Raw genomic sequence first — 27,615 nt, forward strand, 5'->3', positions numbered from 1 at the left:
AGCTGAAAAAAAAACCCCCTCTGGGGTCTTTGGGGCCTTCCTGTTCTGTTGTCGCGCAGGCCGGGGGCTCCCGCGCACGCCGCCGGGTGATCGCAGGCAGGCAGGCAGGCAGCTGAAAAAAAAACCCCCTCTGGGGTCTTTGGGGCCTTCCTGTTCTGTTGTCGCGCAGGCCGGGGGCTCCCGCGCACGCCGCCGGGTGATCGCAGGCAGGCAGGCAGGCAGCTGAAAAAAAAACCCCCTCTGGGGTCTTTGGGGCCTTCCTGTTCTGTTGTCGCGCAGGCCGGGGGCTCCCGCGCACGCCGCCGGGTGATCGCAGGCAGGCAGGCAGGCAGCTGAAAAAAAAACCCCCTCTGGGGTCTTTGGGGCCTTCCTGTTCTGTTGTCGCGCAGGCCGGGGGCTCAGTCTGACACTTTCTTTTAGAACTAAGTGTGTTTCTTGTATACAGCATATTGTTGGATTTAGTTTCTTAATCCATTCTGCCAGTCTATTTCTTTTGATTGGTGAATTGATGCCATTAACTTTGATGGTTACAATTGACTCATTGACTTATTAAAAAAAACCCCCTCTGGGGTCTTTGGGGCCTTCCTGTTCTGTTGTCGCGCAGGCCGGGGGCTCAGTCTGTGACTTTCTTTTAGAACTAAGTGTGTTTCTTGTATACAGCATATTGTTGGATTTAGTTTCTTAATCCATTCTGCCAGTCTATTTCTTTTGATTGGTGAATTGATGCCATTAACTTTGATGGTTACAATTGACATTCATTGACTTATCATCATCATTATCATGTTATTTTCCTGTTGTTGGCTCTTTTTTATTTATCCCCCTTTCCCTATAATTTCCTGCCTTGCCTGGTAGATTTACCCTGTTGGGCCTCATGGAGTTGTGATCTTCATTGTCTTTTTCTAGGATATTATTTAGAATTGTTTGGAGTGCTGCTTTTGTAGTCATGAAGTTTCTCAGGTGTTCTTTGTCATGGAAGTTTATCTTATTTCCCTGTCAATTTTGAAAGATAGTTTTGCAAGATACATCGGTCAAGGTTGGAGGTTGTTTTCTCTTAGGGCTTGAAATACCTCACTCCAGGCTCTCCTTGACCTGAGGTTTTGTGTTGAAAAGTCTGCCGTGATTCTGATGGGCTTTCCTTTGAATGTGATTTGTTTCTTTTTTCTAACTGCTTGTAGTATTTTGTTCTTCTGTTGGGTTTCCGGGATCTTGATTATTATGTCTAGGTATAGATTGTTTTTGATGATGGTAGTTGGAATCCTATATGCCTCATTCCTCTGTATGTCAAGTTCCTTTGCTCTATTGGGGAAGTTCTATCATTAATTCTTTGAACAGTTTTTTATGTCATTTGTAATTTCTCCTGCTTTTTTGTGGACTTCTGTCAATCTTATATTTTTCTTCTTTGCATTATCTAGGAGATGTTGGATTGATTTCTCATGGTCCCTTACTACTTTTAAGAGATGTCTTTTCATGGTCACTGACCTCCATCCTGTCTTCTATATCTGATATTCTGTCTTCAGATTGGCTCAGTCTGTTGCGTATACTTTCAATAGAGTTTTTAATCTCCTGGATATCAGTTTGACTCTGTTTTATGGATTCCATTTCTTTCCTCTGTTGAGCATTCATGGTTTCCATTTCCTTCCTATGCTGAGTATTTGTGGCTTCCATCATGGTCCTGCACTCGTGTATATTTTTAATTCCTGGGTTGATACTTCAATAATGTTTATTTTAAGTATGTTTGTTGCTTGTATTTAGAATCCTTATGGAATGATTGTTTCTCAGAGATGTCTTCCAGATACAGTTGGTCTTAAGGTTTTGAGCCTCTAGTGACTCTGGGGCAATCTCATTTTCATAAAGATAACTGATTAGATCAATCACAACACTCGCCCAAGTGATACAATCAGCAGCAACAATAGAATCAAGCACAGCTTAGAAGATGACAATTTGTGGTAGTTATTAATCTATCACCTTTAACCATGTGAAATAAATCAAAATTGAGGACTAGCCCAAAATATGTTAATAGTGAATAAAGTGTTCAGTGTAGTAACTTTATCCTTTGGGGTGGGGACGTAGAGGATGTAAGGCCATCTTACTGATCATCACTTCTGCTCTATCTTTAAGGACCCCCTATGCCTCTGCAGGGTGGATCCAGGTAGAGATTCAGCCAGGAGGCCAGAAGTGGGAGGGGGTACCTGGGGTGGTGGTGGAGGCACCCGCACAGCTCTGGTCCTCACTGGTCCTCTGGTGGCTTCATTAGTGATTTTCTTTCAGGGCTTGAATCATATCATTTCTTGCCCTCCTGGCTGTCAGTGTTTCTGCAGAGAAATCTGCTGTAGTTGTAATGGATTTGTCTTTATAAGTGGCTTGAAATTTCTCTCTTGCAGCTTTTAATATTGTTTCTTTGTTCTGTACTCTTGGCACTTTAATTGTGATCTGATGTGGATCTGGTCATGCCTGCTTGGTGTTCTAAATGCCTTCTATACTTGGATGTCTGTATCTTTCCCAAGATTTTGCTATTATTTTACTGAATAGATTTTCTTTGCTTTTAGTTACATGAGCCCTTCTAAACCAAACATTTGTAAGTTTGGTCTTTTAACCCTGTCCCATAGTTATTGGATATTTTGTTTATACTTTATTTTTAAATTTTATTTCTGAATATGATAATTTATCAACTTTGTCTTTAAGCCCTAAAATTCTGTGTTCTGTTTAGTGATGCTTTCCTGAATTTTTTATTTTACTGAGGTCTTCATTTCTAAGATTTCTGTTTGTTCTCCTTCAGAATCTCTCTCCCTTTTTTCCTGAGTTGTCTTCCTTAATTCATTCAGCTTTTTATTTATATGGTCGTTGAAGTCATTGATCATTTAAAGAAAATTTTTTTGGTACCAAGGGTGATACTCAGGACCTTGCATTTGTGAGGCAGGTGACAATGCTACTGAGCTAAATCCCCAGCTCATTTAAAAAGAAATTCATTTTAAAAATCTTTTAAATTCTTTCTGTGGGATTTTATCCACTGTGTTATCTAAAATCAAGCTTTTGTTCTTTCTGTGATATCTTCATATTCAGTAATTGATAAGTTATGGACTTTTGGAGGAGTTATATAGCCTTGTTTTTTCATACTTATGTTTTCATGTTGATATTTTTGTATCTTTTAGGATGGAATCTCTTCTACTTTTATGTGAGGGCCTTATTAGTTACCAGGTTTCTTTTGAGGATATGAGAGGAGAAAACAGCCTGACGTGATGACACAAAGACAAACCAGATATTAGAGTACAGTAAAAGCCAATTTAAAAGCTAAAGCTATACTGTTATTACTAATAGAAAAGAAAGCAGCAGTAACAATGCAGAGTAAATTAAAAGGTAAAAATGAATAAATTTAAAAGTACAATAAAAAAGGGTTGGGGAAGGAAAATAATGCAAGAAGTAGTAAGATTTAAAGTTTTTTTTCTGTTTATTTTTTTGAAAAAAAAAAAAGTTCCCTTAAGTAGTTCAGGCTAGCCTTAAACTCTTTTTTTTTTTTTTTTTCCACTGGGTATTGAACTTGGAACCTTGTGCTTAAGAAGCAGGCAGCGGAACATACCTGGCCCCTTAAACTCATTTTGTAGCCCAGGGTGGCCTCGAACTTGTGGCAGTTCTCTTTAGGCCTCCTGACTGGTGGGATCACAGGCATGTGCCACCATACCCAGCTTGAAGCAAGACTTTTTAAAAAAGAAAATGAAGCTTAGATAAGAGGAGATAAGAGTGAAGATAAAAAATCCAAAGAATGAAAAGAGTATCTACAATTAGATAAGAATAACAGGAAAAAAAAAGAAAAAAGCCTAATTAAGGAATGAAATGGTTAATATAATTAGATAAACAAGTAAACAAAAAAAGAATTTTAAGAGAAAAAGAAAAAGAACAAAAAAGAAAAATGAGACCAAGAGAATCCTCCCTGCAGAGTAGTTTGGATCAGTAATGTTTCTTTCTAGGACCTCTAGTGTTGAAATCACCTTCTGTGGCATAGGGATAGAGAGTCACACGTGGAGCCTCTTCTGTTTTCTCTTTACTCATCCAACCTGTTGAAGCTCTGAATGCTGAGTCCTTCCCTGCCTTTCTGGTGAGGTCAGTCAATAGTTTATAGTCTGTCTCAGTACTCTATCCATCTAGAAGGTTTTAGACTTAACTTTTTTTGTTGTTTATTTTGTCTCTCCCCTCTCCCCTCTCCTCTTTACTCTTCTTTTCTTTTTCTCTGTTCTTGGAGCTACTGCTTATCCTCAACTAGTTCTGCAGCATATGGGCTGGTGAGGTAGTCTATTTGGTCTAGAGGCCCTCTGTCTGTGGGTCTAGGAGCATTGGAATATCACTGGAAAGTGTGGAAAGCAAGCAGACCACTTTGTCTGTGCTGGAGGGAGGCAGTATGTAGGAAGGGCCTCCAAGTAACCTACTAGGCTTCAGACCCAGTCCACTCAGAAAACTACACAGCAGCAGGTCTGACTACAGAGGATGGTGCTGCTAACCATCATGCCCTCCACAGCCTAAGCTCACTGACTGAACTTCTCTAGAAGATCTATGACTAATCCTTACCCTTTCTACAACGGTCTCTTGTGGTCATCTCCCACCCAATCATTGCAGTCAAGTATGCCTCAGGGACCCTGAAGTGTGGAAGTTATATGAACTCTGATCCTCTGAGTAGCTCAGTTTCAAACAATAAGCCTCTTCTCAAGATGACTTCTGGTTTTACCATTACAAGATAGATATGGCTAGTGCTGCTTTGGATTTCTTCTATAAAGCTAGCCTGCCATGGGAGAGGAATCACTTTTAGAGTAAAATCTGACATGGAATATATAGCTTACAATAACCGTAGGTTTTTCTTATGGCTAGGGATGTAGGTCTGTTATTTATCACTGGCTTCCAGCCCTCTCTAGGATTACTTTTTGCTTCCCGAGGTGAGTTTCCTAATTTGGCATTGTAGGTTGTCTCATACTCTATATTGCCTTTCTTTTTCACTATGTGTTTTACCTTTCCTGTTACCTTTTTCTTGATTCTTGGAGTTCTCCTTCTCTCTTTCCTCAAAAAATAGTTTTATTTTTCTGTTACATGTTTGAATTTACTTTCTTATTTTATGAAAAAAAAAATTTATAACCAAATAAGAGAATAACAGTTAATTCAGTACTGTTATCATCAAAGCAGTTACTCAGAGTATAAGACATAAATCAGATTCTTACAAAAAAGAAACAGATAATAACAGAAAACTTTCTTTTTAGTGAACTAAGATAAACTAGTAATATAAAAGAAGCATATTAACATATATATTGAAATATTTTTAGAACAACAGAATATGTAATTTGAGGGAGTTATTAAATTTACTTGTGCTTCCTATTTCTCTTTTATTTTGCTTTTTATGGAAATCAGTGTGGACATTCCTCAAAAAGCTAAAAATGAGAAATTCCATTTGACCCAGCTATCCTCTTCCTAGATAGCTTCCCAAAAGAGTTAAATAAAAATGTTAGAGGGTTACATGCATACATACCTGTGTTTATAGCAGCATATTTATAATAGCTTGATATTAGAATATATGTCCATCAGCATATGAATGGATAAGGAAAATATGTTATTTTTAGCCAATGGTATAGTATATTGCTGTAAAGAAGGCTAAACCTAAGGCATTTGTAGGTGGCTACAATTTGAGATCATAATGTTAAGTGAAATAAATCAGACACAAGCTTAAATATCTCAATATCTCATAGTTTCTCTTATATGAGAAAACACTGGACACAGGCACATACACATAAAGAGCAAAATAATTTCTCTTTTATAACTTAAACTCCTCTCACTAACAGATTCACACAAAGAATACTTGTGTTCCACCATTTTACCTTGGAAGTCTTGAAATCTTTTTTATATAGCATAGGCACTAACTTCCAGAATTAGGTTTTAGGTTTATTTGCTTGCTGTTATATTCTGTGGAAACATTAATAAACTTGTTAAAATATTAAATACCTTTTCCTCTCTTCTTCAGTTGCCTTCTGGAACTGCTCTCTAACTTCATTTCTTTAGTGATTTATCTTAGTCTGCTTAGATTCAGTAAAGTTAGTGAGAAATGAAAGGGGTAGACAAACCAGGGAAAGATACAACTAAAAAGGAGAACTACAGACCAATCTCCTTAATGAATATAGATGCAAAAATCCTTAATAAGATACTAGCAAACAGAATATAGAGGATTATTAAGAAGATCATCCATCCTGACCAAGTTGGATTTATTCCAGAGATGTGGTTCAACATACGAAAGTCAATAAATATAATACATTATATTAACAAAGTCAAGGACAAAAACCATATGATCCTCTCAATAGATGCAGAAAAGCATTTGATAAAATTCAACACCCATTCATGATAAAAACCCTGCAAAAAATTGGAATAGATGGTCTATACCTCAATTTAATAAAGGCTATCTATGAAAAACCATCAGCCAACATCATATTGAATGGCCAAAAACTGAAAACCTTCATGTTAAAATCAGGAACAAGACAAGGATGCCCATTATCACCACTTCTCTTCAATATAGTTCTGGAAACATTAGCCACAGCAATTAGACAAGAGAAAGAAATTAAAGCAATAAAGATAGGAAAGGAAGAAGTTAAACTGTCATTATTTGCTGATGATATGATACTCTACATTGAAGATCCAAAAAACTCCACCAAAAAACTTCTAGACTTAATTGACAGATTCAGTAAAGTATCTGGATACAAGGTGAATACCCAAAAATCAATAGCCTTTCTATACACAAATAACAGACAGACAGAAAGAGAAATAAGGGAAAAAATTCCTTTTACAATAGCATCCAAAAAAATGAAGTATCTAGGAATCAATCTAACAAAAGAAACAAAAGATCTCTACACTGAAAACTACAGCACTCTGAAAAAAGAAATCGAAGAGGATATAAAAAAATGGAAAGATATCCCCTGCTCCTGGGTAGGAAGAATCAACATAGTGAAAATGGCCATACTACCGAAACTGCTATATACATTCAATGCAATGCCAATTGAAATTCCAACACTATATTTCACAGAACTAGAAAAAAGAATCCAAAAATTCATTTGGAACCACAAGAGACCTAGAATAGCAAAAGCCATTATAGGCAACAGTCACATGGCACCAGGTGTAACAATTCCCAATTTGAAACTATACTACAAAGCCACTGTGATAAAATCAGCATGGTACTGGCAAAGAAATAGGCCTGAGGATCAATGGAACAGACTGGAAGACACAAAAACAAATGCAGATGTACTCAGCTACCTCATCTTCGACAAAGGAGCTCACCATCCTCAGTGGAGGAAAGATAGCCTCTTTAATAAATGGTGTTGGAAAAACTGGATATCAACCTGTCACAGATTAAAATTAGACCCTTATCTTTCGCCATGCACTAAATTAAAATCCAAATGGATTAAAGATCTAAATATTAAAACAGAAACATTAAACTTGCTGGAAAGTAAGTTAGGCAGAACTCTGGAAGACATTGGTATAGGAAAAGACTTTATGAACAAATCCTCAGTAGCACGGGAACTAGCAGAAAGAATCAACAACTGGGATCTCATCTTACTAAAAAGCTTCTGTACTTCAAAAGAAACCATTAGCAGAACTAAGAGACAATCTACAATGTGGGAAAAAATTTTTACCAGCTGTACCTCAGACAAAGGACTATTATCAAGGATATATAAAGAACTCAAAACAATCAGTCCCCCCAAATATAAAGACCCGATCCAAAAATGGGCATCCGAAATGAACAGACATTTCTCATACAAAGAAGTGAAAGCAGCAAGAAAATATATGAAAAAATGTTCCACATCACTGGTCATTCGAGAGATGCAGATGAAAACAACACTGAGATTCCACCTCACCCCACAAAGAATGGCTGCTATCAAGAAATCACACAATAACAAATGTTGGCGGGGTTGTGGGGAGAAAGGAACCCTCCTCCATTGTTGGTGGGAGTGCAGACTAGTGCAACCACTATGGAAATCAATATGGAGATACCTCAAAGAGCTTGGACTGGAGGTTCCATTTGACCCAGCCATCCCTCTGTTGGGTATCTTTCCAAGAGAACTAAAAGAATCATATCACAGAGAAGTATGTGCACCCATGTTTATAGCGGCACAGTTTGTAATAGCTAAATCTTGGAAACAACCTATTTGCCCATCCGTTGGAAACTGGATAAAGAAGTTGTGGTTTTTCTATAAAATGGAATATTACTCAGCCATAAAGAGCGAGAGAATAGATTCATTCATAGGAAAATGGATACATATTGAAGATATACTCCTAAGTGAAATAAATAAGTCACACATGTGTAAATACCGAATAGTTTCCCTGGTGTGAATAATCTGCAGCAATGCATAAGATTCTATTAAGATTACTGACATTTAGAAATGGGAAGAAAGGAGCTAAAGGTGTAGGGAAGGTGGGATGGGTAGGGGAAGAGTAAAAAGGGAAAAGAAAAAAACGTGAGTGAATGAAAAGATGAAAATAAAGTGTTTGTAGATGGGGAGGGGCAGAGGGGGTGAAGGGAGGGCAGAGGTAAGGGGAAAAAATGAGAATCAAGACTTGTCATGTAGAGGTACAAGATCCCAACAATGAATGTAACTGTACTGTATCCCTAAAATGTACCAATAAACTCAATTAAAGCTGGGGGAAAAAAAAAAGAAAGAAAAGCAGCAAACTAGAGCAATATACTTGTAACATATACAGTGGGAAAAGGATTATTACCCAAAACATGTTTTTAAAAATACTTTCAAGTTAAGAAAAAAAGAAATGGTAGGAAAATGGACCCCTCCCCAAAGTAAAACAATAATTTACAGTAAAGGAAGACCAAATAACTATCAGATATATGAGACAATGTCAAATTCATAAGGGAAATTCAAAATAAAATGCCAGTGAGATTTAATTTCCCTCCCATAAGTCTGGGGAAAATGAAAATACTTGTTAATACAATTTATTGTTGAAAAGATAAAGAAATAAACATTACTGCTGAGAATGTGAAGTGGTTCAGTCATATTAGAAGATGCGACAAACCAGCAGTTCCACCTCAAGATCTTCTTTAGACAATCTCTTGTAGTTTTGTACAAGGCAGGAATGGATAAAATATACTTTAGTGATACTATACGATTTTAGCTAGCAATCAGAAATGACAAACTAGTAGGACTGTGTAGATCTATATGAATGATCCCCAAAAACAGTGTAGATAATTCATGATAGCTAAAACTGGGAAGCAGCCCAATAGCCCACCAACAGGAGATTGAATAAAGACTTTTTTAATAAAGTGGAGTACTACTCAGACATAAAGAATGTAAAACTAGAGACATTTATAGTTAAATGGATGCAGATTAAGGTGATACTCTAAAGTGATATAAACGGGACACATGTGTAAATACCAAACAGTTTCTCTAATGTGAGAAACTGAAAGTGTAAATAAGGACTAAAAGGTATAATAGATATGTGAAATAGGAAGAAAAGGTGCAAAGGGAAAGGGGAGATGGGAGGGGTAGGGGAAAAGAAAGAGGGGAATGGAATTAATATGAGAAAAAAATGGAAACAAAGTCTTTGTAGATAGGGAGGGGTGGACTGGTTGAAGGGAGGCCAGGGGAATGAGTAAAACATTAGAACCAAGGTGGATTAGGTCAAGGTGCAAATTTCCAATGATGAATGTCACTACATTGTATACCTTAAATGTACCATAAAATTAATTAATTAAAATAAAACAATGTGTAGAAATAGTTACAGAATGATGGGTATATGATGTGATTCATGGAAAAAATTTAACTAGACATGAAAGTCATACATTTTTCTAGTTTTATAGGTGTACATATATATAACTTATTAAACCACAAATTAAAGCAAACAGTGGAAATGGAAGATTGCATACTAAATTCAACAAAATTGTTACATCTATGAGAAAGGGTAGAAATTCTGAATGAAGGAAATTTAATTTCAACTATTTTTAAAACAAACCAGCTAGTAATTTTTTATTTTATTTATTTATTTATTTTGGTACCAGGGATTGAACTTAGGTCCTTGCACTTGCAAGGCAGGCAGTTGAACCACTGAGCTAAATTCCCAGCCCTCAATTAATATTTTTAAAAATGAATCAACTACCTTTAAAAGGGTACCAACTCAGTTCTGGATGAGGATATATGTATTTTTGTCATTTTATTATTTGCCTTTAAAAATTTTACAATTTTTACCAAAATTAAAACTATAATTAAAACTAGACTAGACAACTCTAGTGTAATATGAGAAACACATCAGACAAATCTCAATTGAAGGACATTCTACAAAATACCTGAATAGTATTTCCAAAAACTGTCAAGGTCACCAAAAACAAGAGAAAACTGAGAAATTGTCAGGTGATATAGCAACCTGGATCTGATTCTGAAACAAAAAGAATATAAAGTAATAACTAAGGAAATCTGGACAAAGTATGAATTTTTGTTAACAATGATGTATCATTTATTGGTACAGTAATTGTGACAAAAGTACCATACTAATGTCAGATGTTAACAGAGGAAACTGGATGTGGGGTACGCTATCTTTGCAACTTTAAAATTATTAAAAAATAGTGTTAATTTATAAAGTAGAACAGGTACAGTATCATTTCTATATTTTTGTATGTGTAAAAAGAAAGATGAGAATATTAAAAAGGAAGGGGAAGTAAAAATGATTGTTATATTAAGATGCAATATGTACATAGGAAAATGGATACATATTGAAGATATACTCCTAAGTGAAATAAATAAGTCACACATGTGTAAGTACCGAATATTTTCTCTGGTGTGAATAAACTGCAATAATACATAAGATCCTAATAAGATTACTGACATTGTGAAATGGGAAGAAAGGGGCTAAAGGTGTAGGGAAGGTGGGATGGGTAGGGGAAGGGTAATAAGGGAAACGAAAAAAATTAGATAATGAAAAGATGGAAATAAAGTCTTTGTAGCTGGGGAGGGGAGGAGGGGGTGAAGGGAGGGCAGGGACAAGGGAAAAAATGAGAACCAAGACCTGTCATGTAGAGGTACAAGATCCCAACAATGACTGTAACTGTACTGTATCCCTAAAATGTACCAATAAACTCAGTTAAAGCTGAAAAAAAAAAAGATGCAATATGTATATGTACCAATTCCCCAGGGTGAATGTAATTATTATGTATCATGAATATATACTAATAAAAAAATCAGATAATTAGGTCTGGAAAAAAAAAAAGAAAGGGGTAGATTATGAACATTGGCACAAATACAAAGTGATAAACATTTTTATATTGCTTCCAGAAATTGATCTACAAGTGGTTTAAGCTGTGTTATGGTATATTTATGTAGGCCATAAGCATTTGTCTTCTTAATTACCACTCCCTAATGTTAGGGAGGATTAAGAGAGTCATGTATTACTACGGGGGTTAATACATATTAAACAAATCCCTTGTCTAGTTGCTAGCATTTCATATTTCAAAAAATCATCCTGTGAGTGTTTAATGCACATTTTTTTCCTCCCTTATGAGCAGAAAACATGAGCAAGTTAAGCTAACTTGGGTGATTTATTTTTTTCATTAAGTTTATTGGTATTTTTAAAGTATACAGTACAGTTACATTTTGGGCTCTTGTACCTTTGCATGATTTATCTTGGTTCTTATTTTTTCCCCATACCCCCACCCTCCCTTCAACCCTCCACCCTTCCCTATTTAGAAAGACTTTGTTTCCATTTTTTCCTTTTCTCATATTTTTTCTTTTCCGTTATTTCCTTTCCCCTACCCTTCCCACTTCCCCTACTCCTTTAGTCCTTTTCTTCCTATTTCATATTATCAGTTATACAATTTGAACCTTTGTTATATTTTTAGTTTTTCATACCAGAGAAACTATTCAGTATTTACACGTGTCCTATTTATTTCACTTAATAGTATGACTTCAGTATACATCCATTTTCCTATGAATGACTCTAGTTTCTCATTCTTTATGGCTTAGTAGTACTCCATTCTCTAGAAAAGCCACATCTTTTTTATGCAGTCTCCATTTGATGGGCATTTGGGCTGTTTCCAAGTTTTAGCTATTACAAACTGCTGCTATAAACATGGGTGTGCATTTATTGCTGTGGTATGATTCTTTTCATTCTTTTGGAAAGATACCTAACAGAGGGAGAGCTGGGTCAAATGGGTCCAGTGGTGTGCTTGAGCTCTTGCATTGCTACCATATCCAGTGGACTTAACTACTATAGTTAAATATCAGGTTCACCTAAGTGCCTTCCCTAAAATCGCAGACCTTTTTGCTTTGGGTAAGGGCAGTCATGAATGATTCTTGAGCTTGTCAGTACCCATTTGATACTTGATGACATTGTAGTTGCTGACTTAACTACTGTACCCAAGGTGACATAGGTGTTGCTGAGAATTGGTTTTCTCTGTATGCCAGTATCTGGATTGCCAGGGGATCATAAACAATATTGTGACTCACTCTGAAAAATGGCACTGGGTCAAAGGAGCCACAAACCCCAACACAAGAAAACAAAACAAAATAAGCACAAAAAATAGAAACATGAAAAGACAAGGCAAAAAAAAATGCCTCCAAACACTCCCAATTCTGCCAAAACCAATTCAGGGGGGATCAAAGGGGAGGAAATCATAAGCCATACAAAATAAATGTCTGAAAAGATATCAATGGAAGTAAAGTAGTTCAATAATTTCTTGGGTTAATTTAAAGAAAATATATAGTAACTAAGTAGATAATGAGCATAATGAAACATGATATCAGTGAGTCTAGAGAAGTCACCATTAAAAACCTAATGGAGCTAAAGAGATTCAAAACATGAATGTGCAGCTTAGAAAGAACAGGAGTCTATAAAAAAGTTCCAAATAAAAATCCAGGAGATTCTGTGACTTCAGTTAAGATCTAACACCATTATTCTTCAAATTCTTTAATAAAATTGAGAGGGACGGAGTACTTCCAAAATCATTCTCTGAAGCTAATATTGTCCTCATCCCTGTACTAGACAGGAATCTAACCAAAAAAGAGAATTACAGGCCAGTCTCTGTAATGAACATAGTTACAGAAATCCATAACAAGATACTGGCAAACAGAATGCAACAAATCATCAATAAGATTCAGTACATGCAAACAAATAAATTTAATTCATCTTATAAACAGATCCAAGAACAGAGATCCCATGATCATCTTAGTAGAAAAAGCCTTTGACAAAATCCAGAATCCATTCATGATAAAACTTTGAAGAAAGTAGGTACAGATCAACCGTATCTCAGTCCAGTAAAAGCTATTTATGACCAAACTTCTGCCAACATCATATTAAATGGGGGAAATCTGAAAGCTTTCCTCTAAAATCAAGAACAAGACAAGGCTGTCCATTAGTACCACTGTTCAACATATTCCTTGAAACATGAGCCAGATCACTCAGGGAAGAGAAAGAAATAGAAGAGATATGTATAGGGAACCAAGTCAAAGTATTGTTATTTGCAGTTGACATGATTCCTTACTTATAAGACCCAAAAAACTCCACCAAAAGATTCTTAATAACTACAGGCAGCAATGTAGCAGGATACAAAGTAAACACACACAAAAAAATTAATAGCATTCCTAAACACTGAGGATTGAATTCCTTTGAGCATTGAATTCCTTGAAAAAGAATAATATCGTTCATTATCTGAAAATAATACTGTTCATAATCACATCAAGAAAAATTACTTAGCATTCAACCAAGGTAGTGAAAGACCTGTACAGTGAAAATTTTATCACTCTGAAAAAAGAAAATCAAGAAGGACATCAGAAAATGGAAAGATAGCCTTGTGCCTGGATAGGCAGAATCAGTATAATCAGAATGGTTGTACATACTTCTAAACCTGATGTATATATTTAATGTAATCCCAATCAAAATACCAAAGGTATTTCTAACAGATCTAGAGAAAACAATTCTAAAATTCACTTGTAACCAGAAAAGACCCATAATAACAAAAGTAGTCCTGGGTAACAAAAATAAAGCAGGTGGCAACCTGATCCCAGACTTGAAGTTATGTGTGCTACTATAAAGCTATTGTGTTTAAAACAGCATGGTACTGGCACAGGAACAGATATGTGGAATAGTGGAACAGAGAAGAGGAAGTAGAAATAACCCCAGGTATATCCAGCTATTTGAGCTTTGACAGTGGGCCCAAAAAACATACTGGGGGAAAGACAGCCTGTTTAGTAAATGGTGCTGGGAAAATTTGATATCCACATGTGGAAGATTGAGTCTAGACCCATATATCTCAGCATGTACTAAAGTCAAAGTGGACCAAAGATAAAAATATTAAAATAGAAACAGTGTTTTGGAAGATAAAATGGGTAAAACTGTTAAAGACTTAGATATAGGCAAGGGTGTTCTAAAAAGAACTCCAGTGGCACAACTGAGACTTAAAAAATGGGATCATCCAAATTAAAAAGCTTTTATACAGCAAAAGAAACAACCAAGAGTGAACAATCTTCAGAATGGGAAAAAAATTTTACCAAGTGTTTCTCAAAGGACAAACATCTAGAATTTACAAAGAATTTTTTAAAAAATTAAACTTTGCAAGGGGGAAGGGAAGAGGGGTGAAGGGAGGAGGGCAGGGACAAAGGGAAAAAAATAAGGTCCAAGACCTGTCATGTAAAGGTATAAGATCCCAATAATGAATGTAACTGTACTGTATACCTAAAATGTACCAATAGACTCAATGAGGAAAACAAAATTAAACTTTGCAAAATAAGAGACCCAGTAAAAAAATGGGCAACAAAATGAATAGATACCTCTTAGAAGAAGTAATACAAATGGCCGATGAATACATGAAAAAATGTTCATCATTGCTGGCCCTTACAGAAATGCAAACTAAAACTACATTGAGATACCGTCTTACTACAGAAAGAATGGCTATCATTAAAAAATCTAATAATAATGAATGCTGGCAAGATTGTAGGGGAAAAAAGAACTCTTGGTAAGAATGTAAACTAGCATAAGCCACTATAGAAATCTGTGTGGTCATTCCTCAAACAACTAAAAATAAGAAATTCCATTTGATCCAGTTGACCCGCTTCTAGATATTTTCTCAATAGAGTTAAAGTTATCATATTCCAGGGACACATGCAAACCCTTTTTTTAATAGCAGCACAATTTATAATAGCTAGATCTTGATTATCCATCATATGTTAGCAACATGAATGGATAAGAAAAATATATTTATATACAGTGGCATATTTTTCTTCCATTAAAAAGATAAACGAGGCATTCTTAGGTTAATGGATGCAACTTGAGAACATTGTGTTAAGTGAAATAAGTTAGACACACAATCTTAAATACCTCATGGTCTCTCTATATGCAACACTCTCTCTCGCTATACACACACACACACACACACACACACACACACACAGAACACACAAAAAGACCAAAATAGTAGATAAATAGGAAGTAAGGAGTAGCTCAGATATTTCCCCAAATTATCCTGTAATTTCAAAAAGTTTTAATACACATGCTAGTTTGATTCATTTATACTAATAGTTTCTCTTAGTTTATTGAAAGAGTTTGGGGCTTTTATCTTTTTGTTTTTTCTTTGTAAGAGTATTTTTTCTGTGTCATGTACTTTGTGTAACTACTTTGAAGATCGTGTATGATACACAGTGTATTAGCTATTGTTAAAATTTTTGTTTTATCTTTTCATAAAATAAAAAAAGGAAAAAATACATTTTTCTCAGCAAAACATGGACTTTTCCAAAGTAGACCATACCTTGGTCCATAAAGCATGCTTGAATAAATATAAAAGAATTGAAATAATCTCTTCTGTGCTATTTGGGTATAGTAGACTGAAGCTAGCAATCAGCAGCCAAAAAAAAGGCACAGAAATGATGCAAATACATGGATATTAAGTAATATATTATTGAATTACCAGTGGATTACAGAAGAAAGCAGATAAGAAAAGATTCTCAGAATCACATGATGGAAACACAACCTATCAAACACGGAACACAATGAAAGCAGTCTATGGTGAAGTTTATAGCTGTGAACACATTAACCAAATAAAACCGTCCTGAATAAATAACCTAATAATGCAGCTCAAGGTTCTAGAAAAGCAAAAACAGTCCAAATCCAAATTTGTAGTAAGAGTTTCCACTCTTATTATTCCTATTTAATATAGTACTTGAAACGTTAGCCAGAACAATCATGTAAGAGAAAAGGATACCTACAGGAAAGGAAGAAGTCAGACTATCTTTATTCATAGGTGATATGATCCTTTACATAGAAGACCTGCCGAAATGCCAAAAGACTCTTACAACTAATAAATTAAGCACAGTAGCAGAATACAAAATCAGTACATTACAATCAGTAGTGTTTCTGTATACCAACAGTGGACTTACTGAAAAGAAATCAGGAAAACATTTCTATTCACAGTATCTTAAAAAAAAAACAAAAAAACCCAGGAATTACCCAAGAAGTGAAAAAGTTTTGTTATAAACTTACAAGAAATAGCGGCAAAATTTTTCTCCCATTGTAAGTTGTCTCTTCATTCTGTTGGTTGTTTGTTTTGCTGTGCAGAAACTTTTTAATTAGATATCACATTTTCTGATTGTTGTGTTATATCATGTACAACTGGGGTTCTGTTCATAAAGACCTTGCCTATTTCAAGAGTTTTACCTATTTTATCTTCCAGCAGATTCAGTGTTTGTGTTTTAATAGAACATTCTATAGATATGTTGATTTATATTGTTGATCAAGTCTTCTATTTGTTTGGCCTATTTGTTTCACTTATTGTACATTTTTATAATTTCTTTGTATGTTCTCTATTTGGTAAGGCATTATTCTCATAATTTTTGTTTTTGGTCCTTTAGAGATGACTTCCTTTTTATTTTAAACATATTTTAAATAGCTTATTTGAAGTTTTATCTTTATTAAGTCCAGCATCTGGGCTTCATCATGAACCATTTTCATTAATTTTTTTCCTTTACAGTGATCATATATTTTTATTATTTGCATAACTTGTACATTTAAAATAATAAAATTTTGCCAGGTGTGATGTGTCACATCCTTGTAATCCTACCACTCAGGAGGCTGTGGTAGGAGTTCACCTTGAGTTCCTGGGTAACATAGTGAGTTCAAGTTCAGCCTGAACTACAAAATTGAGACCTTCTCTCAAAAACTAATAAATTAATTAATATAATGTGGCAACCTTTAAATGAGATTTCTTTTTCTATCCCTTGAGTTTGTTGTTTGTCCTGTTTGTTGTTTTTTGTGACTTTACTGGACTAAATTTTAAAATCTGTATTTTTGTCATGTGTGGCCACTGAAGTCTCTGATTATTTAGCTTAATATTCAGCTAATGATTTGATACACATTTCCTTAAAAGCGTGGAATCATTGAATCCCCCAGTCTTTGCCAAGGAGCTCTGTGTGCATGAGGAGGCATGCCTTAAACACTCAGACAGGAAGTTTACTTATTTTTAAACTTCCTGATTGTACAGAACTTAAAAATCAGCCACAAATAAGTGCTTAGAGCCTTCTTAAGTCTTTCCTGATCATGTAAACAGCCCTTCATTTCACACAGCCTTCTAGATTCCTAGAAGTGTGTTAGAGCTTTTCAAAGTCCTCTACAGATACCTAATTTCCCAATTTTTCTTTTTCCTTTGTTTAACTTTAGGCGTCCTCCTAAGAATAAAAATTGACGCTTAATTGTTTTTGACAATTGCCTATGGGAAAAGGCATTTTGCATTTTACAAGTCCCGATTTACAAAAAAAGAGATTTCTAGAGATGGGATCTTCCAGGAAACCACCAGATCAATCAAGTAATCAATAATGTAGCTCTGAAAAAGCTGCAACTCTATTCAGTCCACAGGCTGCTGATTTTCTCCAAAGTTGTGAGATACTGATTTTCAAAAATACCATGCAGCTGGAATGGGGGCAGGAAATGGAAATAATAGAGTATAATGCTATTTAGCTGATATTCATACCAAGATTCAGCTCTTTTTCTTGAATAAGTGCTGCCTGGACTGCTGAAGTTTTGGATTAATTTCCAGAGTTCTGAAAAAGTTGATTTTGACCATTTTTTCAATGGTCTTCTTGTTACTTTCATGGAAGAAAAAATATTTGAAGATCCTTATTCTGTTACTTTTGCTGACTTCACTTCTATTTTTTTTTCAGAGACTTTAAATATCTTTTCCCTTCTTATACCATCTCTTAAAGTACCAGCAACTACAGTTGGTTCTTTCTATGGATTCTACATGTCAAACAACCTCACATAAAAAAATCTTTCAGAAAAAATTTGTAACTGTATTTATACATGTACAGACAATTTTTCCTGTTATTGATTGCTAAACAGTTCAGTATATTGACTGTTTCTGTAGCATATATATTGTTAGGCATTGTAAGTAATTTAGAGAGGTTTAACGTATACAAGAGGTTGTGTATGGGTTATATGCTACTACTACACCATTAAATATAAGCAACTTGAGCTGTCTTAGAATTCTATATCCATGAAGGGAGAGGAGTTTGTAGAACGAACCTCCCACAGATATGGAGATAGTGCTCCAATTTTTCTGTGGTAGTCCAGCTTTCACATAATGAGTTAGTGGGGAGGCAGGATTTTCTTTGTTCTTGATAACTTTTGTTTTCTCATTTCTGTTTTTCTTACTGGTCTTATTAGATGTGAGAACAAGTTGGGAATTAATATCTAATGAACTCTCTAAACACACAAGGCTAAAAAAGATGATAGTAAGGTTAGGAAATAAAGAAGAATGTGATATACAGCCACATAAGCAGAGTAATATGAGCAAAACACCCAACAATTTTCCTGGACTTTGAATAAATGACTAAAATATTATATGAAAGCAAAACATAAAGCAAAATTTAGAATTTTAAGAAACTTGCTTTATTATCTGCTTTGCAGTTATATTTATAATATATTTTGTAATGTTGTTTTTGCTATTTTGTCCCATCAGGATGCTCGACATGCAGCAGAAGGAGAAATATATACAAAACTTAATCAAAAAATTGATGAATTTGTTCAGCTTGCTGATTATGACTGGACATTGTCCGAGCCAGATGGAAGAGCCAGTGGTTATTTAATAGATCTAATTAACTTTTTGAGAAGTATCTTTCAGGTGTTTACTCATTTACCTGTAAGTATAATTCCAAAAAATTATAAATATGCTTACTGAAGTACATTTTAAAATTTCATTTCAGTTTGAGGTTTCCTTGTTTAAATCAGCTTCCTAGTTGCATATTTTCTATGTAGGCCAGCCAACCTTGAACTTACAGTGATCTTCCTGTCTCAGCCTCCTGAGATCTGGTATTACAAGTGTGTGCCATCAAGCCCAGCTGTATATTTCCTTTTTATTTCTACCTTATAAATCAACTTGATTTATAAAGAATCATAACTTAGCAGTTTGTTAGAGGTTTTAATTTATTTTACTTTTTAACCAAAATAGCTACAATTCTTCCACTAAAACCAAAACAAAATCCTAAAATTGATTTAAATAAATTCTAATAGGTGTTTTCATGAAAGTCAATGGCTTTTCTAATTAGATAAGGCCAAGAAATTATTGGATATTTTTTAGTGAAGAAATGAAAAGTAAAATAGGAGTATTGTTGTATCTTGTTACATATTCATAGTGCATCTGCATTTTGAACTTCTATTGATGAAACAAACAACAACAAAAATGATAGAACAGGGACATTTGAATATGAACTGGCTGAAACATTGAATTCTTCAGGTGAAGAATGGGTTATATGCTACTACTACACCGTTAAATATAAGCAACTTGAGCTGTCTTAGAATTCTATATCCATGAAGGGAGAGGAGTTTATAGAATGAACCTCCCACAGATATGGAGATAGTGCTCCAGTTTTTCTGTGGTAGTCCAGCTTTCACTTAATGAGTTAGTGGAGAGGCATGATTTTCTTTGTTCTTGATAACTTTTGTTTTCTCATTTCTGTTTTTCTTACCGGTCTTATTAGTTATGAGAACAAGTTGGGAAGAGAGATATGCAGATATGCAGAGATATAAATGATAGGATGAACATTCCTGTATTAGTATGTCTAGACGTAGTAGAACTATTTTTAAAACAGAAGTGGTGTACTTTTATACAAATAAAGTAGGAAAAAATTTTATCAGCCATTTTTTTCTATGATACAAGCTATAGTTGAACATAAAGGTAAAATAACCTGGAATCCAAACAACTGCCACCAACCCTCTTCCTTGTTTGAAATGAAAAGAAAGTTACATTCCTCATTTTTTACTTTTTCCCCATCAGGAGTTGCTCCAAAGAGCTCATTGGAATAGTAGAGGGAAAAATGTTTCCAAAAAAATAATGAGAGGGCTGGGGATTTAGTTCGGTGGTTCTGCCGCTTGCCTCACAAGCACAAAGTCCCAAGTTCTATCCCTGGCACCAAAAATAAATAAATAAATAAATAGTTTGAAAGATTTTAAAGATGGACATGGGGGAAAGAATTTTAAGAAGCTTACCCACAGAAAATAATATATTTCTAACTGCTGTCCTTGAATTAAAGAAGAGAACTTGTAAATATAATTTTTTATTAATTGGTTTCTAAAGTTTTTTATGTAGTATGCACTAAATTATCGTAAAATGAATTTGAATTCACTTTGTCAGTATAAATCTCCATCCTTCCAGCCAAAATCAGTTCTCAAGAATAAACAAACACGCATTCATGCAGACATACAAACATTGTGGTTTTATGTTGTAATATCTGCAGAAGTTGGTGTGAGGTGATTTTGTAGGAATTTTGTGCATAAATGGAAGAAGATTAAGAGAGAATATATGTTTAAATGTTTGGAGTAAATGCCACATCTCAGAAGGATAACCTCATTGCAAAGTTGAAGAGCTTTGAGAGAAAATATAAATGAAAAAGTTGAAAACAGTTAAGTGCTACTATTTGAAATAGAAATTTGTTTTCTTAAGCTTTTAGCTAATGCCATAAAACATAATTTTTGTTGCAAGAAGTAAATTGCCAAAAAAATTGCTTCTCATTAGAAAATGAATATACTTCTATTTTGTAACTTCAGTTCTTTTGGACTTGTATTAAGTTGGTGTCTCAATTAGCTAAATTCTAATTAGTCTTGATGAGAAATTCATTTCATAAGTTATAAGTCTTATATATGTATATACCATAGCACGCTTAGGTAATTCTGCTATTAAACATTGTACAAAATATTTTGAGTTTCCCTTAGGACTTAATTGGAAGAAATAGTAATAATAGAAGGGCTTTTAAAAGAAAACACCTTTTAGTAGGAAGTCAGTAAATTGGATAGAGAATTCAAGACCTGACTCATAAGCAACAGATCAGAGGAATATAAATGGATATAATTGAAATGGATTTCTTTCAGTCTAGCCTAAATATATGTATATGTGTTATATTCGTGTGCATACATACATATGCACAGTTGTATGTCTTCACTCGTTAGCAGTTAGAGACAAAATAGACAAGACAATAAATCTTTGGTTCAGGCTTTCTGAACAAGTACCATCTTGAACAGGAAAATTCCATACTAAGAACAAGTGAAAAGTGCAGAACTGGCACTTTTACTACCAGATGGCAATAGAAAATTCATGTTTAGAATGTTACCTCAGTTTTTACACGTAGGAATTACAAAGGCCTAGAAATTCAAATGATATCTTTCCCCTTTAGCCGTTTTTTTTTGGGTTTTTTTTTTTTCTTTTTTGGTACCAGAGATTGAATTTAGGACCTTGCACCCGCAAGGCAGGCGCGGCACCTCTGAGCTAAATCCCCAACCCTGGCCTGTATTTTTTGATAGGAAGAAAAAAAGTAGAAGATATAATACCCCCCCCCCCGTTAAGTGGGCAAAAGTTGAAATGAAGGAAGAAGAAAAAGGACTAAAGTATGTAGATAAGAGATAGTTTAAGTTGAGGCTTTTGGGGTTTTTTTGGGGGGAGGTACTGGGGATCTAACTAGGGACCTTGCACTTGGGAGGCAGAACCACTAAGCTAAATCCCCGGCCCCTAAATTGAAATTACCTTTTATTGTGAGCAGCAAAGACAAAAGGGAGGTTAAATCCCTGAGTAAAAAGGAAATGGTAGAGAAAGGTGTTAGTCAGAAGTTTCCTGTGGAAGCCAAGGTCTGGTGGTGCCAAAGAGCATCTGTTTTTTCCCTTTTGTTAATCCATGTAAGGAGGGAACAATTTTGGAGAGAGCTAATGAAAGGGGGAATAACCTTTTTGCATTCATATTTACAGGATGCTTGTAGGTCAGTAGTGATAACAGAAAATGCCACAGGCCAAGAGGCTGATAAATACTTGTAATTCAAAAAGTTAAGAGAATAGACTTTGCAGAGTAAAGTGCCACCAAAGGAGCATGTTCATACTTGTATATGAAAGAGACGTTCATAATGGCAATGAGACAGGGTCTCACTGGATAGTCCAGGCTGGTTTTGAATTCATTATGTAGCCCAGGCTAGCTTTAAACTTGCAGAGTTTCTCTTGCCTCAGCCTCCCAAACTGGGATTACAGGTGTACCCTACCACACCCAGCCAGCAAACTACCTTTTAATCACTTCCTTTTCTTTAACCTAGGAAATTCTATGAAAGCTGTAATGTTGTCATTCTATGTTTTATAGAAATTAGTGTGGTAGATGGAGCATTGAAATTAAAAGCCTCTGTTGATTCTTTAGAAGCAAGAGGAGAGTAATTGGCAAAGATAAGCCAGAGATGTCTGTAAGAGCTTACTCTTTACTCTTAGAATGTTGAATGTCATGTTCAAGTTTATTCCTTCAAAAAAGATAATAGCTTACCTTCATCATCCCCTTTCCACCCTTTATAGTCTTGTTTTAATATTTATCCTCCTTTCTCTTGATGCATTTCCCTTATTCTTTTAAAATCCCATCCCAGCTGTGCCCTCCACTAGAAGTGATGCTAATAGTATCCACACTAACCGTATTCCCACGATGTAGGGTTTAGACTAGTGAAATTACTTGTTCAGAAGCACCGTGTTATTCAAGATGATCTATACCAAAACTATTAGAACCCTCAAATTTGAGAATACTGCTTTTCCAAATAATTTCTTTCAGAAAAAGCTATAAAGTAGAATTAAAAACCATACTTTAACAAGAGTTACTTCATCCATATCGACTAATAGAAGACAGTAAAGCCACATCAAGTTGAGGAAGTTGGACTTTGGCTGAACTCAGTTTTTGAGTGATTACCCACCCCTAACCAAGTGTACCCATTTTATAGAACATATTATTCAGATGTATGCCTTAACAAATGAAGCCCAATTTGTACTAAATATAAATCCTTGAATTAATAAGACCTATTCTGCATTGTTTTTAATCATGTTTTAATTATGGCTATCTTTATAATGTGTCAGCTGCTACATGTATTAATATGAGCCAATTGGCTTGGGTGACATTTGTCCAATTTACTAATTATCATGTGGAAAATACCTCTGTTGTCTAATTTTATTAGTAGTTCTGTCAAGTTCTTTGGGAATTTTAAGTTATACTGGGAATATAAAATATAAAGTTTAATTATTATATGGCCCAGACTCTCTGGGCTGGGTGCTTAATAAAGAAATAAGAACATGGCTTTGCTATTATAGAATGGCTGCTTTAATAATGGTTCTTGGTATGCAGCAGGTTTTTTACTTGAATTCTGTGAATCAGCCATTCCACTCAGAGTCAATTACAGGGGCAGTGATACTTGTCTTGAGCTTCTCTTGCTTTTCTTACATTTGCCAGTGAGAAAAGTTATAGAGCCTTAATATTTAATCACTTCCCTATTTAAACATATGCCTAGCAGCCTGATAATCAGTAGCATGAAAATGAGACATTTTATAACCTTGACATCTGTGGACTTTTACTACTCTGAGTGTCCTTGCATTCTCTTTCTGCCCATTAAAATTAGGATGAATTTGAAGATATCATAAGACAGCTGTGATAGCAGCAATAATACCTTCCAGAAAGCTACAACATACTTTCTAAATCCATATTCAGAAGAGTGTTTAATAAAAGGCTGCCACAGTTTAATGAACCCTGGGATAAGGACTGTCATAGTCACTTTCTCTTTGCTGAGACACAGTACCCAATAGCAACCTCAAGGAGGAATTTGTTTTGGCTCAGAGTTTTAGTCAATATCCATATTGATAGTCGAGGGAGAGGCGGGGAGGGAGGGGGAAATTTTTGCTTCAACTTAATATTCTGCCCAGCAGCCCCCCACCCCACTGTGTGTGTTCCAAGAGCAAATATTTGTGTTACTGTTTCACATCCTTATAAATGGGAATTGTTAGAAGGAGGGGGAAAAAGTATAAGAGGAAAGGGTGGGAATTCATACTTAACTCTTGAGGATTGTGGTTCACTGAATTGCTAACATCAGGACAGAAAGTGAGTGTAAAAAATATTAAAAAAAGAAAAGTGGTATTTTGAAGAATGTTGAGGATATTATAGTGAGTACAATTTGAGAGACCTATGAATTTGTTGGCATAACCTCAATACTCTGTCTTCAAGGTAATTTTAAAACTATTATTAAAGCTCACTAGAGGAATTCATCTTGATATTTAAACCTTTATTCTGTATTACTGGGAATTTGAGATATTTTAGTGTGTTATAGAGTGTTCACTCAGAAGATGGATTAAAATATATCTTCTAGGTAAGCCTTGTACATTTGTGAACATCTTGAGGAAATGATCATATTCTATGCTGTTTTATTTTTTCTGATTTAATAACATTTTTACATTTGAGCAACATGTAATTTCATATAGTTAAATTTTTGTGGTTCATATATAAACCAGAAGAAAAGAATAATATATTTTTCTCTTAAAGTGTCTATACTTCAGCTAGGCATTTTATTTTTCAATTAAGAGTTTTTTCTAATTCTAGTACTTAACTGTGTATTTTATGAAAGACCTTCTTTCAGCCTGTATATTTTATTTTTTTCATTGAGTTTATTGGTACTCTTTAGGTATACAGTACAGTTACATTCATCATTGGGATCTTGTACCTTTACATGATAGATCTTCGTTCTCATTTTTTCCCCATACCCCTGCTCTCCCTTCACCCTCTCCACCCTCCCCTATTTACAAAGACTTTGCTTCCATTTTTTCCAGCCTGTTTATTTTAAAAGGTACTACATTATAGCACTTTAGGAGACTGACCAATTCATAAAAATGCTCCCTTTTCTCTTTTGCCTCTGAAAAGACTGTCTCAGATGCATAACAAATTTATGTAGTAAACTGAGAAGCAGCATATTTGTAGAAAATGTTAATTTACTACTTTAATTTAAATAACTTTAAAAAAAACAGGACCAGAATTAATAAATTCATTTAACCAATGTTAGATTTTATATTTAGATAGGCCAAATTTTATTTACTTATTTATTGCAGTGGTGACATAACTTTAAAAACAAAACCTAGTATTATTTTAAAAAAAATACAGTTTTCTATATATTTGCATCTATATATTTATTTTTTACTTAAGTAGAAAAAGTAGTTTAATTATGCAAAACTGGTTTTTTATGTGGGGATATAAATGTAGGAAAATGGACTCTTCTGGGATCATTAAGGAAGAATAAACCTATAGAGAAAGAATGGGTGTGATTTCAAGAACACATTTTTACAGTGCATGTACCTGAGAGAATGAAAGCAATACCTCAAAGTGCTTACAAAGAATTACTGTTGAAATCAAACCTTTGAATAAGAAAATGGTGAGAGAAATTAAAACTTCAAATAAAAATTTAAAGTACCAAATTAGATTATAAGTATTTAACATTTCTCCCACAAGTATTAGAGTAAGTCTATAAAAACATTACTTTGAAATCAAAAGTTTCAGCCATAATCTAATAAAATACTTAATTTTTGTTATATGTTATTTTATGACATTTCAAAGCAAACAGAGTATCTGAAGCCTAATCTATAATAGAAAGTTACTTTGGAAATTTGGCCGGATATACAAACAGGCATTTTCTTGATTCCTTTTAGAACAAGGTCGATGGTTAGTGGTTTATTGTTTCTGTGATTGGCATTAAAAGCCTTATTTCACAGCTTGCAGTGAGGTACTATTGGATAAAGAGTGGCTGTGTTCCACAAACTAAATTCAAAAAGTGTCAATCAAAGCCTCGGATAGGTTATTTAGAGAATGAGTTTTCTTACTGATTTCACCAAATGTCACCTCATGCTGTCTTTGATTGGCACAGCCTGGCAGGGAGGATGGATGAATCTGTCACCGGCTGGTTAATTGTGTTGCTGGTCTCAGTCTGACATCAGGTCTTTGACTCTTAAATGGCTCAATACAAAACAAATTAGCAGATTGTAGTCATATTTCTCATTCTATGTGCTTTGACTTTGCTGAATGCAGTCCATAAATCATATTGACTGACACACAAGTAAATGATGAAAGCTGCTTTTGAGACATGAATCTAGAAAGCAGCGCTGTGAAGGTGCCATGGAAGGATGCATATGGTTGACCCTTTGGGAATTTCCTAGGAGCCAAACGTCTCTTAACCACAATTGTTCTTAGAAGAAAAGCTTTTGGGTAATGCAAAAGGGATCTAATATGTCAGCAGATTCTCTTTTACAAGTTCCTTTGAAATATAAGAAGTTTGTCTAAGGGTTTTCTCTCTTTGCAAGTTGTTTTTCAGCAAAATGTTGGAGTAGGGTAAAAAAAGATAGCTACCTTTAAAAGTTTAGCAGGTGTTTTTACTTATCTATTGAACCTTGTATTAAAGAGAAAGATAGTATTAAAATTTTTATTAGTTGCAATTAATTTTTGAGATGAGAGCAGGAGTAATTTCTAGGTACAGTGTACTTAAAATGTATTGAATATACATTGTTTTCTCACTTAATTATTCTGACTTTTATTATGTTTAAAAACCAGATCATGTAAAAGAACAGGCTATTTTTTTTTTTTTTTTGTACCAGGGATTGAAATCAGGTCTTTGCACTTGCAAGGTAGGCGGCAGAACCACTGTGCTAAATCCCTGGCCCGAAAAGGGCTAATTTTTAAAGATCATTATATAAATTCTAATATTTTTTTTAATATCAGAAAATGATATTAAGAACACCAACAATAGCAATAATAGTGTTCAAAAGGTGTAGTTCGGTTAGATTTAAATGTGGTAAGGGACATAGGCATCAGAAATAAATTTATTTTTGGGGTGTACAAATTTTAGAGACATTAAATTTTTCTGTCTAAAAATAATAGATGAAATTTAAGAATATTTGTACACATTCTATTGTTAGAAAGTAGACATTTAAAAAACAGTATGTAATCTTATGGAATATAACCTTTTTAAAATTTAAAGAATCTGAACCTTGAACATTATTAATTGAAATTTTAATTTAAAAAAGAATTTAACTTAGAAAATATAAAAAATATTTTATAAATCTTTTGAACTTTATCTTTGAGAAAAATAAACTTATATTTAGTATCCCTAATCAAGGCATTTGATTTTAAGATTTTATTACATGTTTTTAAAATAAAAAGCAAAATTTATGTATGAATACTCATTGCCTATTTCCACTGGGTTTATTGATTAGCCTTTATATACTATTACTGTTGTTTTTGGCTTTAGTACTATTGTTATATAATTATGTGTCTCCTCTGAGCCCATGTTAATTTTTTTTTTTTTTTTTTTTTTT

The 27,615-nt window shown here is 34.4% G+C and overlaps 1 protein-coding gene across 3 annotated transcripts in view; it reads left to right on the forward strand.

Moving 5' to 3' along the window:
- Positions 1-27,615, forward strand: part of Exoc6 (exocyst complex component 6) — a 213,524-nt gene that overhangs the window by 124,078 nt on the left and 61,831 nt on the right. For all 3 annotated transcript variants that reach the window (XM_010632092.3, XM_010632091.2, XM_010632093.3), the window contains one exon: positions 18,953-19,132. In XM_010632092.3, the coding sequence (XP_010630394.1) occupies positions 18,953-19,132 (180 nt within the window). The remainder of the gene's footprint in view (positions 1-18,952; positions 19,133-27,615) is intronic.

The sequence above is a fragment of the Fukomys damarensis genome, unplaced genomic scaffold (assembly GCF_012274545.1).
Source record: "Fukomys damarensis isolate Sample0158 unplaced genomic scaffold, DMR_v1.0_HiC HiC_scaffold_20, whole genome shotgun sequence".
Classification (NCBI taxonomy): Eukaryota; Metazoa; Chordata; class Mammalia; order Rodentia; family Bathyergidae; genus Fukomys; species Fukomys damarensis.